General features: G+C 37.9%; 2 protein-coding genes across 6 annotated transcripts in view; both read left to right on the top strand.

Moving 5' to 3' along the window:
• LOC127528083 (uncharacterized) overlaps window positions 1-16,400 on the top strand; it is a 532,584-nt gene that overhangs the window by 424,144 nt on the left and 92,040 nt on the right. The window lies entirely within an intron of this gene.
• Window positions 1-16,400, top strand: part of LOC114659714 (proton myo-inositol cotransporter) — a 503,513-nt gene that overhangs the window by 442,147 nt on the left and 44,966 nt on the right. For all 5 annotated transcript variants that reach the window (XR_003717583.2, XM_051935138.1, XM_051935134.1 and 2 more), the window contains exon 5: window positions 15,085-15,248. Coding sequence is in view for 4 of the 5 variants with exons in the window: in XM_051935138.1 (XP_051791098.1) it covers window positions 15,085-15,248 (164 nt within the window). In the remaining variant the exon portion in view is untranslated. The remainder of the gene's footprint in view (window positions 1-15,084; window positions 15,249-16,400) is intronic.

The following is a 16,400-nucleotide window of genomic DNA, read 5'->3' as shown; positions in this document are numbered from 1 at the left end:
ATGCCTTTAGCCACAATGATTGTACCAGAAAATGGCACTGCAGTAAATGTTTAACTAGATGAAAATGAAATTTAACTCTGTTGAGCTTAGGTCAAACAAATATAGGATCTTTCAGAAGTTGAGAAAAAAATAATTATTTAAAGAGAAATACATTTTTAAAGAGTGATGAATCATAACACAAGATTTATAGGATATACATGGCACAAGGAAATTCTTGCTTGCATGTGCTAATCAACATGCAGCACTCCTACCACAGCCCCATGATCAGAACTATCTTACCTCGAAATGTCCGCTTTCCTTTCCTAAAAATCTCCAGGCATAATTGTCATCACAGATACATTGGATCCAAAAGTCACTAAGGTGTACATTAAATTATCTTTTAATTTAGCCTCCAGAATGTTCTAAATGGAAGCAGAAGGCTTTTGAACTGGGGCGAGGTTGTCTTTATCCCAGCATCCTTTATTCCTATATCTGTAACACTGGTCTCTGATTTGTGTCATCACGGCTGTCATTTGGGTGGTGAATTTGATGCCAGAAGTCTGAATCAGTAAAGTCCCCAGCGGACATGCTTCTGTTTACTCAAAAGACAGCATCTTCAACATATTCTGTAGGTTCAGAAAGCTCACTTCACTGTCTGCTTTGAAGGGGGAGACATCAGTTTGTGGTCAAGGAACAATGAGCATTGGTTACACGTATTCAGCAGAGGGTAGTGGCATTGAGCCCTGCCCACAAAGAAAAGTCGTCTGTCATTGCTAAAATGGATAGGAAACAGTTTGATTGATGATTTGGATTTCAGTTTGGTTCTTGGTGATAGCTGAAAGGAGACCAGTGAATTATTATTTTGATAGATGTAAGAGGAAATTGTAAGGATGCTAAGTGAGTCTCTGCCATTAACTCAGTGATTGAGCCTAAGGAAGTCTCTTAACCTGCCTGTATGCTTCAACTGTAAAAAGTACTTCATAAACAATTGTAGTATATCCTGGATCTTGTAAGTCACCCTGCATAAAGGACTTCTCCTGAAATATCTTTTTATAATATTAGGTAAATTATGAACATTTCACAAAAGTAATGCATTATCAAACATATAATCCATACAGTATGTAGGGCAGAATTTAAAAATTGGTGTTTGCACTACTTTAACCATGTTTAAGATATAAGAGTGTATAATTGTAATTATTCAGGTCACTTTTTGGTGCATTGGGCCAACATTTATTGAAGCCAAATTCATAGTAAACGTTTCTTGCTCTCTTTTGTATAGTGTATTATGTAGTATGACCAGTCAGCCTTTTCGCAGTATGCTCTTATTGTACATATTTTAATACAATTATTTGCTGAGAAGATACTGCTTTTCAAGGCGTTTTGTGTGAGACTACAGTCATATGAAAAAGTTTGGGAACCCCTCTCATCCTGCATAATAATTTACTCTCCTTTCAACAAAAAAGATAACAGTGGTATGTCTTTCATTTCCTAGGAACATCTGAGTACTGGGGTGTTTTCTGAACAAAGATTTTTAGTGAAGCAATATTTAGTTGTATGAAATTAAATCAAATGTGAAAAACTGGCTGTGCAATAATGTGGGTCCCCTTGTAATTTTCTGATTTGAATGCATGTAACTGCTCAATACTGATTACCTGCAACACCATATTGGTTGGATTAGTTTGTTAAGCCTTGAACTTCATAGACAGGTGTGTCCAATCATGAGAAAAGGTATTTAAGGTGGTAAATGGCAAGTTGTGCTTCCCTTTGACTCTCCTCTGAAGAGTGACAGCATGGGATCCTCAAAGCAACTCTCAAAAGATCTGAAAACAAAGATTGTTCAGTATCATGGTTTAGGGGAAGGCTACAAAAAGCTATCTCAGAGGTTTAAACTGTCAGTTTCAACTGTAAGGAATGTAATCAGGAAATGGAAGGCCACAGGCACAGTTGCTGTTAAACCCAGGTCTGGCAGGCCAAGAAACATACAGGAGCGGCATATGCGCAGGATTGTGAGAGTGGTTACAGACAACCCACAAATCACCTGCAAAGACCTGCAAGAACATCTTGCTGCAGATGGTGTATCAGTACATCATTCTACAATTCAGCGCAATTTGCACAAAGAACATCTGTATGGCAGGGTGATGAGAAAGAAGCCCTTTCTGCACTCACGCCACAAACAGAGTCGATTGTTGCATGCAAATGCTCATTTAGACAAGCCAGATTCATTTTGGAACAATGTCAAAATTGAGTTATTTGGTCATAACAAAGAACTCTTTGCATGGCGGAAGAAGAACACCGTATTCCAAGAAAAACACCTGCTACCTACTGTCAAATTTGGTGGAGGTTCCATCATGCTGTGGGGCTAGTTCAGGGACTGGGGCCCTTGTTAAAGTCGAGGGTCAGATGAATTCAACTCAGTATCAACAAATTCTTCAGGATAATGTTCAAGCATCATTCACAAAGTTAAAGTTATGCAGGGGTTGGGTATTCCAACAAGACAATGACCCAAAACACAGTTCGAAATCTACAAAGGCATTCATGCAGAGGGAGAAGTACAATATTCTGTGATGGCCGTCACAGTCCCCTGACTTGAATATCATTGAAAATCTATGGAATGATTTAAAGCAGGCTGTCCATGCTCGGCAACCATCACATTTAACTGAACTGGAGAGATTTTGTATGGAACAATGGTCAAAAATACCTCCATCCAGAATCCAGACACTCATCAAAGGCTATAGGAGGCGTCTAGAGGCTGTTATATTTGAAAAAGGAGGCTCAACTAAGTATTGATGTAATATCTCTGTTGGGGTGTCCAAATTTATGCACCTGTCTAATTTTGTTATGATACATATTGCATATTTTCTGTTAATCCAATAAACTTAATGTCACTACTGAAATACTACTGTTTCCATAAGGCATGTCATACATTAAAAGGAAGTTGCTACTTTGAAAGCTCAGCCAATGATAAACAAAAATCCAAACAATTTGGATTCTGTATTTACTGCTCTAAGTCTATGCAATTCTCAGTTACAACCAGCATTATAGTTGTCAGTCCTGGTGAAAGCTGAACCGTCCCCTGATGGTGGTGTTGGATCTTGATCCCGAATGGGGTAAGTGACAATGAAGGATGATTCAGGAACCCACCCTGCTTATCGGTGGGTGTATGTCACATTCCTGTGTCACAGAACTTGGCCTTTCACAAAGCATGTTGATGGGGCCTAGCCTGTCTCTTGGACACTCTTGCTCAGAGCTGTACCTCTTAAGATTAACTGAGGCTTGTAGAGTGTTTGGTCTGACTGCAGATCTCACATATTGTTTTATAGTGAAGTAATTGTGTGTTTGGGTGTCAGTTACAGTATGTAGTGCATCAGAATAGAAAACTGATGTGCACAGTGGATCAGCAGGACCTCGATTAAGAAACAAAAAAAATGAAATCCATTGAGATGGTAGATTAGCTAGCATAACAGAAACTTCTCTGTTTGAAATGTTTAGTTGGCTCTGGTAGTTAGACAGTTAATCAGTAAAACAAAACAAATTTCTCCTGGTTTCTTACCATAGGTTGACATTAAAAATGTGAAATATCAAACCCAGCACTAATTGCAGACTCTGTTAATGAATATCACCCCAAACTTTAAACACAGTGCTTCGGTTCAGTCCGTTTGTCTCATCAAAGGTCTAATGATGTCAGTCACAGCCTGTGTTTATTTGACAGAATGCCAAATGCTTGAGAGAATGAAAAGTAAGAGGAAAAGCACTTGTTTAATTAGAGAGATGTCAGGCTTTAAGTGTTGATTAGCATTGAATGCATCTTAACTCTTCTGGAAATGTATTGATTGGGTTTTTGAATGGATTGCGTTTTACATGTTGTAATGTGATCTTTAAGCTCAGCTAAAAAATTAATAATTAGAGAGGTGGGGAGCTCAGATCGTAGGCCTGCACTGCACAAATGATCCTTTTGAGAGCAACCCAACTATATACATGCATTTGCTTTTATTTTGAGGTCATTGTTCAAATGTGCAACAGGTTCATGCATTTGTACTATTTTCACAGAGTGATTTGAAGTATGTTGAGGCCTATCAGGTAAGATGGCAACGTCTATCTTTTTTGCTCTTATTCGTGTCCTAGAAGGTGTGTAATACAACAAAACATTTCTAATGCCTGCCTGACTTTCTCCACAAGTGCTAAAAGACAATGTGTTGTATCATTTTTGGAAAACAAATTACTAATTTAGTTCATTTATAATAAGCCCCAGCTATGCTGATGTGATTGCAGGCAGTGAATGAGGAAACTACATTTCATTAAAAAAGTAGATTACTTTTTTTTTTCCTAAATGAAACTGAATTCGGGCATTTTCTATAGTGATTGCTCTGTCAAAATCTGATGGCCTCCCTTTCATGTGAGGAGCGTTTTGCATGATTGAAAATGTGACACACAGGCACAGTCTGAGTGAAGGATTTCGGTGGCCAGTGAGCAGTTAAGTCTCCAGAAATGTGTTAACATCTAACAAGCGGCACCCCTTCGCTGAACAAAGGAAAGGGGGCTCATGTTAAGGCCTTAGAGGCCACCTCAAAATTAGAATTTGAAAAATTATATTCCTGTTGTAATTACAGAGTAAAATTTGGGAAACATTTCTTTGAATCAGTGAGGTGAAACTGCTTTGCAGCACCTGCCATTGTATGCAGTAGACTTTTTAAATTGTTTTCAGTAAGATTGAATGGCCTTGGGGTGGACAGAGATACTTTTACAATTTAATATTTAATCAGCAGAAGCTAAGCATATTATTATGATACCACCTACAAGACTTAAATGTTAGTCTGTGCATTTGTATTATTGTATAATAATGTCAGTCAACTTGAGGGTCCTCAGAATTGCCATTGCCAGTCATGTGACATGGAAGCTACTAAAATGTGTTGCATCATCACTTAACATGGCGACACAATTGGGCTTGTATCCCAGCTTTTGGATACATTTAAACAAGCATGAATTTACAAAAAAAAAAAAAATGAATAATGGTTAAGAAAAGTAAATGCAGTTACCCTGACTTCAGTTCTTTGACCTGTGATTTTTGACTAATATTTTGGTTTTATTTTTCAGATCAATTAGACATTTTGGCATAAACTTTCTCTTGTTTTGTCAGCAATTCTCTTTGTTTTTTCCCCTTGGTTCTTTATCTTCTGGTCCTATCTCTATTTTCTGTCCATTGTGGATTGGCATTTTTCCAAATTTGTCCACAATAATGGCCCTCAGGGTGAAAAGCCAGGAAATGTTGGAGGGATTATTTTACTTATATGGCCTGGAAATAGCAGAAACTGTTTCTGAGGATAATCCAATTTGATCTGTCCAACTGTATATGATGCCAGCATATCTGTCCATTAGAAAAGTGCACCAGAAATGAAGGGAAGTGATATCATTGTTCACCACTTCAGCAGTGGCCAATGGAGTTAAATGGGAAAGGGATATTAAAAATACATTTTCTTAGAAAACATAGCTGGCTATGGATTTAAGATCAATGCCTAACTGTGTAACTGTCTTTTTATGGAAACTGTTTTACTTAAAGCAGTGTGACACCACCAAGTGTGCCATGAATTTGCACTTGAAAGGCTTGAAGGTGACATACTGTAATACTTTTATGAATATTACAGCTAATAAAGCAGTCGGAATGTTCAGCTTGTAGAGTTGCAGCTTCCTAACATCTTAAGAGTTTTATTATAACATTATTAAACCCTCTTTAACCCAGTTCAGAGTCGTCAGAGGCCCAATGCTATACTAGTGGCTCTGGTGGCAGCCTCAATTTAGGACTTTAGATTTTTGAAATTCTACAACTTTCAAGATTGTCAAATTGTGTACTTAGTTCCAAAAGGAAGCACTTATAATGCAGTGTCTCTTTGAATAGTTTCTGTTCTTTGATGATGCCGAATGCTGTCTTCTGTAAAGTCTGCTATGTGACACACATCTCTTTTTTTAATATTAACTCCAGATTCCACTACTTCTGTTTTCACTGACCTCTCAAAAATTCATCATTGAGAAGTGCTTTGGACATTGTTAACCTTATCTGAGCTCCCTGATTAAAGAAATGTACAGTATATTCTTGTAAGACCTATCACTTTTAATTTTGTTCTCATTTTAAGTTTTTTATTTCATCACAAGTTAAAGTAAATTAGGAACTTTAGAGAGAATGAAAAGTGTACTCTGGAGTTTTACAGCTGCTGCATTCGAAAAAGTAGCTTACTAAAATCAGGGGAGCTTCTCTGTGGATCGGCAGTTAGTTTTGCTACTGCACAGCCCAAAAAGCTGAGTTCAGACCCAGCCACCGTCACTGGAGTTTTCACAATTTCCATTATCTTTGAGGCATTTTCTCCCACCTCCCCCAGATGTGTGTTACCTTAACTGTTGACTAACATTACAATTGAGCGGAGACCAAGTGCATGCCAACAGAATAAAGCTGATTGGTAAATCCTTTAGCCTCTGAGGTATGCACTGAGCTGTGCACAGCACCTGTTCCTCCGACTGAGGGTTACCGATGACAAAAGAACAACATGTCACTTATTAGTAGTTAGGCACAAATACACTGGTATTTAAAGATGTGGTAGACTTGCTGTCTGCCTATAAAGTAATTACTTTACAAATTTATAGATGTGAAAAAAATCTTTGAGAAGAGATATAAAAAAATTGCTAGAAAACAGCTTAATCTACATGATATTTTCATGTAAAATTTCAAGAATCACCATTCTTTCATTGGAATGTAATTTTAAAAAGTACAATTGTAAAAGGAAGAACTCTAAATTACCTGAAAATTAGAAGACAGTCGGTGGAAACTGAAAGCACAAGCTGAACTGTTAGCACTTCCTTTTATCCCTCATATGACTTCAGCAGAGGGGGTGTGGCTTGACCTCAAAAGGACTGCCCTCGCTTTGAGCACCTGGCTGAAGTGAGAGTCACAGCATGACGTAAAATATTAAGTTATTTACTTAATTATTAACAACTAACCACAAAAAATCTAGATGTTTGAAAGTAAGTGTTATTAAACCCTTATGGGCTTTTTCACCTTAGCAAAGTCTAGATTTATTTTAAAGTATTAGGACGGAATTCTTAGAAACGCTAAGAAAATGGTGTGTTTAAAAAACTATTTAGAATCCTATGCTATATTTAGTGCCATTTATAAATAGATATTAGATTGTTTTAAACTGTACTGTAGCTGAGCTTCTAAAAAAAATTGTTATCTCATTATGTTAAATTTTTTGATTAAGAAAGTCATGTTGTACTCGAGTCCTGATCCCCTACTGTTTTAAAAGCCCCTGCAAAATTTTCTTACCTGGCAGAATAATGTGGCCTACATTAATTCTTGTTATCTTTTCTGTATATGCATCATGCACTGCATGATGAATGCTGAATGCAATCAGTATTTGCATGGATGTGCCACTTTTGAATTCAAAGCACAGTTATTTACCATAGGGCACTGCAGTAACCATAAGCTTAACGTCTACCTGCATAGTGGTGTCCAGCAGGACCTTTTCTGCATCATTATAGTTGCCAGCTAAAATGTGGGTGTTGATTTATTTCCAGTGTTCTGTTCCTTGGAGCTCCATGTGGCCAAGACCAACAGAAATTGAAGGCATATGGCATGTTTAACTCACCTTTTATCAAGTTCAGTTAGAAAAAAGGCTACAAGTAAATTTTTTAGAGAAAGTACTATATATTGTGCTGTATTTTGCTTTGAAAAAGTCTGCTGAAATTTTTAAAGAATAACTGCAGTATAATTTTCTGTTAAATTTTGTATGTTTTAACAACCTATTTAACTAGTCAAAGAAACTGTATTTTGGAAAAGGGATTTTGAGCTCAGCTACATGATGCACTGTATTGCTGGATCCCAGAATGCTCTGATTTAAATATAACTTGATGCAAGTGGTAGTCTTTATTTTCTTTCTTTAAAGAATCTAAAAAATCCCAAATTTATATTGATTGTACAGCCTATATCAGTATCCACCTTCAAATAGAAAAAAATTGAGATTTTTCCCTCACCATTTTGGGACTCTTGTTTCATGGCAGTGGCCACATTGTTTCTGGTTGCTATGAAGTTTTCCAGTCATGTGACATGAAAGCCACCAAAATGTGTTACATCATCACTTAAAATGGTGGTGCAAATGAAATTGTATCCAAACATTTGGATAAACTTAAACAACCATGAATATACACCAGAATTTATAATAGTTAAGAAATGGAAATGTAGTTATCACGGCTTTAGTTTTTTCACCTGCAGTTTTTGACTAAGGGTTTGCTTTTGTTTGTCAGTTCAATTAGACTTTCTGCAGCATGTTTAGATGTTGTATTTTAGCATGCATAGAAATATGATTAAACTAGGGGGCTCTGACCCCCAGCTTGCTTCGCTTGCCCACCCCATGGGTTTGGTTAACCGGATATAAAATTTAAAGAGATTGTTATTATCATGGGATTTGTTACAAATGAATTATCTGCACTATTACTTTAAAACTTTAGTAAAAACAATATTTGGAATTAACTTTTCTTCAAGATCGCATTGAATTTTGATTCTGTGTTTGGACTTCCATCGTGACAATGCAACGTATAACTGCCTGTGAGTGAATATCGTTTCATTTTCTCTAATAACTAAAATTACTTTTTTGAATGTTTGTCCATGCTCTTTCTTCTTCGCTTAGTCGTTGACTTGTCATCTAGAACGTATAAAATTATTGTCCTGGTAAAATTTATAAGAGCTGAGAGCGCAGGAAGTGTGTCTGACAAAAACATTCACACGACTGAGGTTAGATGACCGTGGTCTTGTTTGAAAATAGTTGTAAGTAGGGTGTGACTTGAAAGAATCTCATGTTAAAAGTCTCCGTCTCAAGGGACTTCATACCACGCCAGCATTTTCAGAATCTTTTAATTCTCACTGACAACACGAATTAGACGATCTACAAGTCTCCGACTTAAAGTTTAAATCTGAACAATATATTCAATCTCTTTTTGCTGTTCTGTTATTTCACCGAGTAATAATTTCCATTTGTTTGCACTAATGAAATCTTTCCTATCCTTTTTTTTGAGACTTTCAAATTTTCGTACTTCCATTATCTCTAACCCGCTCAACATGTGTACTGTGCCAGTGTTTCTGAATTCTTTATGATGTTCTACTTTGTCATCTACTCTTTGTTTTATTTTCTGCCCCGGGCATGGTTAAATCTCTTGGCACAAAAACTGGTCTCGCGGGATGTATAAGTGTCTCTCTGAGAAAATCATGGCTTGACTACTTCCAAGATTTTTTTTTATAATAGAGAGACATATATGCTTGGTTGCTACACAAGTTGCAGTAAGCTTTACAGGGTGTCACTGGGACTGTCCTATAAACACGCCTTGTGAAGAACTGCTTCATGCTTTGCACCTGATGCTTTTAGGACAGGCTACAACTCCTTGTGACCCTTAAAAATTGGATTAGGTTGATTGAAAAAATTGGATTAGGTTGGTTAATTTATTGTTGGTTAAGAAGGATTATCTGGTAATGTTGGTCAAAGAAAAACACATCTGTCAGCAGGTCCACATGTGAGAGGAGCACATGACCATCCATCTGTGTACAATCCACAGTCAAACCTATTTAGCTTGTCACCTCTTTGGTGGCTGTGTCCCACTTATTTAAAAATCTGGTTATTGAAGTCTTATACATCAGTAGTTCATAAAATGTTTCTACTTTTATGAAGATTGTACAGTTCTCTACTGCTACAAAAACAAAATCATAAAACTTTCACCTTACAAAAGATTTTATAATTTTTAGCAGATGGTATTTTTTGCCTAACTCTGATTAGTAATTTTCTGTTAGCATTCCAATTTACTGATGACTTTTTACAAGGCAACTCTTTGATTGTTTCAAGTTCTGTCATTTTAAGCTTTCCAGACTCATCTGCCAGATACTTTAATGGAGCCTTTCATGCAGTTTTCATGTTGACTGAATGGTTTTATTCATTTGACATGTCTGTAGTGACATATTATTAACAGAGAAAGCTGTGTACAGTTCTGAATATAATTTGCCAAATTTAACAAAATATGTCCTTTCTACATTATTGTAATGATTTGTCACCCTAATCCTTCACATTTCTAAAATGTGCTTTGAGATCACATGGTCATAAAAAACATATTTTTTTTTCCTTCATTGAAAATCCTAAAATTAAAAAACGAAGATGCAAATAACAGTATTTCTCTAAAGGGGAATATAATTTTTAAATTATTGTGAAAATTGGCACTGAAAAGTAGCACATTACAAAAAAAGTCCAGTTTCAGATTATGTGAAAATGTAAAAGCAAAGTGACCGCCAGTGAGCAAAGCTAATTGATGATGTCTGTCTTATAGATAGATAGATAGATAGATAGATAGATAGATAGATAGATAGATAGATAGATAGATAGATAGATAGATAGATAGATAGATAGATAGATAGATAGATAGATAGATAGATAGATAGATACTTTATTAAAATGCCAGTCTGCTATATTAGCCAGAGAGTTGAGATGTGTTGATTAGGACATATAAGTAAGAATTTCACTGTACTCTGTACCTGTGACAATAATGACCTTATAAGCCTACAGTATATTACCGAAAAGTCACTAAAGAGGAATCTTACAAAGTAATTATTTAAAACATCAAGAAATTTTGTGTGGGGTGAGAATCACATCGAGTTTCACTCTGACAAACTGCTGTCAATGAGCTGACACTGGTCTCCTTTCACTAATATGGTTGGCACAGGACGCTACCCTCAGTCCTACTTAAATCTATTACACTTACTACAACATTTATTGACATAGCTGAAGGAACATGCAGCTCCGATCTCTAAATATTTTCTGCATAAAAGGAGCACACTAGGAGGCAAGCACAAAGCTTGTGCCTTTCAAAAGACACTAGCTGCCTGGTGCTAGTGTGAATGGAAAGGCACCACGTTTCATGAAGCAAATATTACTTTGAACCTGAAGAGGGCAGTGCCAGTTGTTATATTTATCATTTATAGCTGTGTCAAAGCACAATAATGTACCTACAGACACATTATGTGCCCAGTACACGAGGGAAAAATGCTTTTAGCTCCTCTTCAGCTTCTGGTGTGACTCCTGCTCTAGAATCACTAAACACACTTAGAAATATGACCACCAAGAAACTGTATTTCCACTTGAGCCTTTGTATGAGCATTTTTTGTGCCTTAAAAATGCTGTGAAATGTAACTGCAATTCTAGCCTTAAAGGCAGTTGAAAATCCTGAGCCCATTTTAAAAGTAAATGTTTTACTTGGATGTTTGAATAAAAATGTTGAAACTGAGATTTAAAAATGAAGCAATGTGCCTTTTTAAAATTCTTCTTTTATAATAAATTAAAATTAATTCTAATTAAATATGTTTTACCTAGCAACTTACTATTTCATGGGTTTATTGTATATCACCATCTGTTTAGCAGAATGAAGTGTTCTGCTCAAGAACCCAAAGGCAGTGCTACTGCCTTAATAACAAAACTTACTTCATTGTTACCTCTCAAGATTGCAGTTCCACAGATTTGCCAGGCAGTGTTATCTAAAGAACTAAACTAAAACAAAAAATGAACACAAGCAATACAAAATAAAAGTTACTCATTGAATACAGGTTTATGACTAAAAGTGAGACCTATTTATATTGATTAAATGAATATGATTTTGGCAATTTTTACATTGACTAAAATTAATGCAGATGGCATGACTAAAATGTGACTAAAATAGAATATATGACTACATCAAAAGTAGGTGGCATAAACAACACTAGGTCAGTGTTGGTGTTGCTGCTCTTGATGATTTGTATGAATGATTAAGGTTATGTATTCAGTTAACAAGCTGACTAAATACGCAGATGACACTATATTCAGTGGATGAGCAGATACTTTACAGTTACCAAATCAGTTGACCCTGAATCTAACAATATTTTGGAAGGTATCTAGCAAATGTACATTTCTGGAGTTAAGGTATGTTATGTTGCAAGTACCATTTGCTTTTTCCTGGGTATAATACCATTTAAAAAGAAAACTGTACTGTCTCATAAGTTCAATAACAGAACTCTTTTATTTTTTTGCTACTGGGACAGTGGCACAGCCATTTGTTTTCTTGAGCCAAGGTTTGAAGTTCATTGTGTCACTCACTGGACAAAACTACTGAGATACCCACTAGACACACAGCAAGGCCAATGGAACACACTTTGAGGTTTACACAGGGTATTTCAAATTTACAGCTGTACATCAGATAACTTCCTTATTGAAAAATACATTCGATATAAAACTTTTTCATTTGTTTAATTACAAATGAATTAGATGCAGGAATAGCCGGCTGTAAGTCTCTAGCCAGTTTAGGAGACTATTCTGCCTGCTGGTTTTCCTGCTACTATAAGAGATGCCCCTTAGGTCTCAGCTTTTAAATCCCGGCTGAAGACTCACTACTTCAGTTTAGCATATCCTGACTAGAGCTGCTGATTAAATGTGCACACTGCATCTCTGTTAGTCATTATTACTAAAACATAAGTAACATGATAGTTATAATTGGTTACTAACCCTCACCTATTCTGTTTTTCTTCTCTGTACTCAAATGTGGCACTTGGTGCCACAGCCCACCTGCCAAGTTGTTTTGCCTGCCTAAGGAAAAGTCATCCCTGATGGAGGATCACAGGAATCGTCGGGTAGAGGGGTCCTTTCATTGGATTGGCTGGCCCAGTGCTGTTTCAGCTGTGGAATGGCCAAATAGGGGAGGCAGCTTGATGGCTGAGGTCTCCAGGACTCTGAAGAAATCCAAATCATATTATGTGATATCATCTACTGTTAAATTCTGCTCTGTACTTGTAATATTTTTATTTGACTATAATACTGTATTGAGGATTACTTGTGTTTTGTTCTGTGTATTGTATTGTATTGACTGCACCTCCAACCTACCTGGAAAGGGGTCTCTCCTTGAACTGCCTTTCCCAAGGTTTCTTCCATTATTTTTTTCCCTACTAGGGTTTGACTGTTTTTTTGGGAGTTTTTCCTTGTGTTCTTAGAGAGTCAAGGCTGGAGGGCTGTCAAGAGGCAGGGCCTGTTAAAGCCCATTGCGACACTTCTTGTGTGATTTTGGGCTATACAAAAATAAACTGTATTGTATTGTATTCTGCCCCATAACAGAACAGATTCATAATTACAACCTTTTTACAGTTTTGTGTGGCCTGGGAGCTCGGTCTCTTGAACAGGGTAATGTCAACTACATCTCTTTGACAATGAGAAATCGGGTTAGTTGTGGATCTTGTCAGCAAAAACATATCTAGTCTTTACTGAAAAGTATTAAAGCCCAAAGTGGACGCCAGTGCTTGGTTTAGAGTTGGAATTAAACTTTTGGCTTGGCCATGAGTAGTGGGATGACAGGGAAGTGATCAAATGTTGCTTATGGTACTCAACATGCTTTTTTATTTAACTTGGTGCATTGCAGTTTATGAAGATTCTCCATATGGTGATGTTTTCACAGGGTAATCGCACTGGCAGGTTCACATCACGCCCAAGCAGCTCACAGCCTTTAATCACTCAATCATACAACACATCACACCATTAAAAGATGCTTGTAAAACAATAGACAACGACTGGGCATGAGATTTGAAGGCAGGCCCCTGGATCCTTGAGGCATGTGTGATATGCTCTACAAGGGGGCTCGCCTACCCCCGGGGTTGGGTATCCCGAAATACATTAGTCGAGCTCGTTCGTTTTGGAGCCGTGCCCGCTTTGCCCGCGGCATTTCAGACGCGCGTTGTAGGCGCCTGCGTTCATTGATTTTATCCAGGCGGGCTCATATTTGTATATCCGTCAGTCGAGCTCATTCGTTTTGAACCCGTGCCTGCCTTGCTTCCGCGTTCGTTTTGAACCCGTGCCTGCTTTGCTTCCGCAGTCTCAGACGCGCGTTGTAGGCGCCTGCGTACATTGATCTTATCCAGGTGGGCTTGTGTTTGTATCGTTGAGCTGTATTGTGCTTGAATTTGGTGTAAAGCGTTCAGCGGTTTGTACAATCCCAAGCAGCACATTATTCCTAACTTCACTCCGCAGCAGTGGCACTCACAATATGGCGGTGACGCTTGCGCCTTCCGTACTATGTTGGGTTTCACTATGCTGTGTAGGCGCCATTGCCTTTCGTTCTTTCCCGCGCCTTCCGTACTATCTTTGTGGACCTGTGGGGCCTCCGTAGCCTCTTCCATTTGAATCTGGGCTGCAGCGCAGAATCCTCTTTTTTGTGTGGCTGTGTCGGTAGTCGTTAGCTATGGGCGCGTTGTTGCTTCATTTCTCATTCATGTCAGTTGAGTTCTTTCGTTTTTGGGCCGTGACTCCTTCGTGAACGGTGGATACGACTTTGCTTGCAGTGTATGAGACGTGCGCTGTACGCACCTGCGCAGTACGTCTCATGGTCCCATCGCCGTGTACCTGCGTCCATGCCATCCGGTTTACCATTCTCGGTTAGTAATATGGATGCTACCTCTGCAGTGTAACAATATTTGGCATAATTAAACAATGCACCAGGAAGCACTCAATAAGAAACCACCTGAGATGTTTCTGGCACAAAAGTGGAAATTGATGGATGATCATTCACAACTCTCATGGAATTAAATCTTTTATATGTTAGGATACATGTCTTTTTTCTAAGCCATTTAAATAAGAAATCACACTTGCTACTAAAGAGCCCAATGTTTCCTTTCCAAAAGCACTTTTATTTTTCTCATATTCTGATACTTTTATCTGCAGACTTAACATTTATTTATTTTTACAAAGATAACATTTATTTGGAAAATATCATTTCCAACAGATTTGTTTCCTTTTGCACTCTATAATGTGCTTTTGAATGTCCTGGAAGAAAAATGACTGCCTTAAGGAAAACTCATTTCAAAGGAGGATTTGTAACCCCTTTGTAGCAGTGCTCTGTGATGTGTGGCACTGGACTCTGTAGATTTGTGAATATATACAGATAAATGGAGAAAGTGGTCCCAGTGGACTGTTGGCTTTTTACTACCTGGCTGTGTGAAGCAGTTTCAATTTTCATTCCCTCATGGTATTCTCTGAGCAACATGTGAACAGCTGACCTCTCATTATTCTTCTCTTTCAGGTATTACAGTGCCACAATTCTACAGATGGCTGGAGTGAAGGATGATAAAATGGCAATTTGGCTGGCAGCACTCACGGCCTTCACAAACTTCATCTTTACTTTACTAGGAGTTTGGCTGGTGGAAAGAGTGGGGCGCAGAAAACTGACCCTTGGTAGTATAGCAGGTAAAATCACTAACAAACACTGAAAGTAAATATCACATGGACTGTACCGTATAATAGTGTATATGTTCTATAACTGTACATGTTAGGACAATTGTGATGTACCTAGACTTGTGATACTGAGCATTTATTTGGTGTAGCACATCACTATATGTAGTGTTCATGTTTTACCAGTGCCTGCATGAGATTTTCTTGGAGTTCTTCAGTCCCATATCGCAAACCTGTACATCTCAGTTTGAGAATGTATAATGGTGTGCCCCAAGACAGACCACAGACCTGTTTAGTGAAGGACACTTCCTTACACCTAGCATTATGTTGATAGGTTCTGCCTTACCATAAAGCTGGATTAATAATAATAATAATAATAATAATTCATTACATTTATATAGCGCTTTTCTCAGTACTCAAAGTGCTATCCACACAGGGAGGAACCCACAATCTTTCACAGTCTCCTTACTGCAAAGCAGCAGCACTACCACGGCGCCACCTGTGAGGACCTCACCTGTGGGTTAACTGGGCTAAGACTATAGATGGAAGAAACTTTCATAGCGTGTGAATATTTGTTTTAAATCAGTCACTCAGTATTTAGTGTTTTTTCTGTTTCAATGGAAGGAAATGTTGTACCCTAAGTTCTTGTCTATAAGCCGGACTCGTGTATTAGCCGGAGACCAAAAATCATACGAATTTTTAAAATAAAATCGTATCATAGATAAGCCGGACTCATGGATAAGCCGAACGTACTATAACCTATAACTAATAGAAGGGAGGGAGGTCAGTGGTCTCACTCGCACCCATTTAATTTCTTTAAGGGGAGAGAGAGTGTGAGATATTGGCGTCTCTCTCACTCACCGCATGGCGCGGTTGGAGCGGCCGGAGTACATTCTTTCTGCTCTGGGCGTCGCCGAGTCAACACGAGCGCGTAGCGGTCATTTAAATTGTGATTTTATATGTAAGCATATTTAAATATATATCGCGGATTTCTGCGGACAATGGGTCTTTTAATTTCTGGTACATGCTTCCTCAGTTGGTTTGCCCAGTTGACTTCATACAAGGGACGCTATTGGCAGATGGCTGAGAAGCTACCCGGCTTACTTTTCTGTCTCTCTTGCGCTGACTATCTGTGATCCTGACGTAGGGGGATTGAGCAGGGGGGCT

Source organism: Erpetoichthys calabaricus, chromosome 1 (genome assembly GCF_900747795.2).
Source record: "Erpetoichthys calabaricus chromosome 1, fErpCal1.3, whole genome shotgun sequence".
NCBI lineage: Eukaryota > Metazoa > Chordata > Cladistia > Polypteriformes > Polypteridae > Erpetoichthys > Erpetoichthys calabaricus.
Note: the sequence above shows the minus strand (reverse complement) of the source record. Positions and strands in the feature narration are given on the sequence as shown.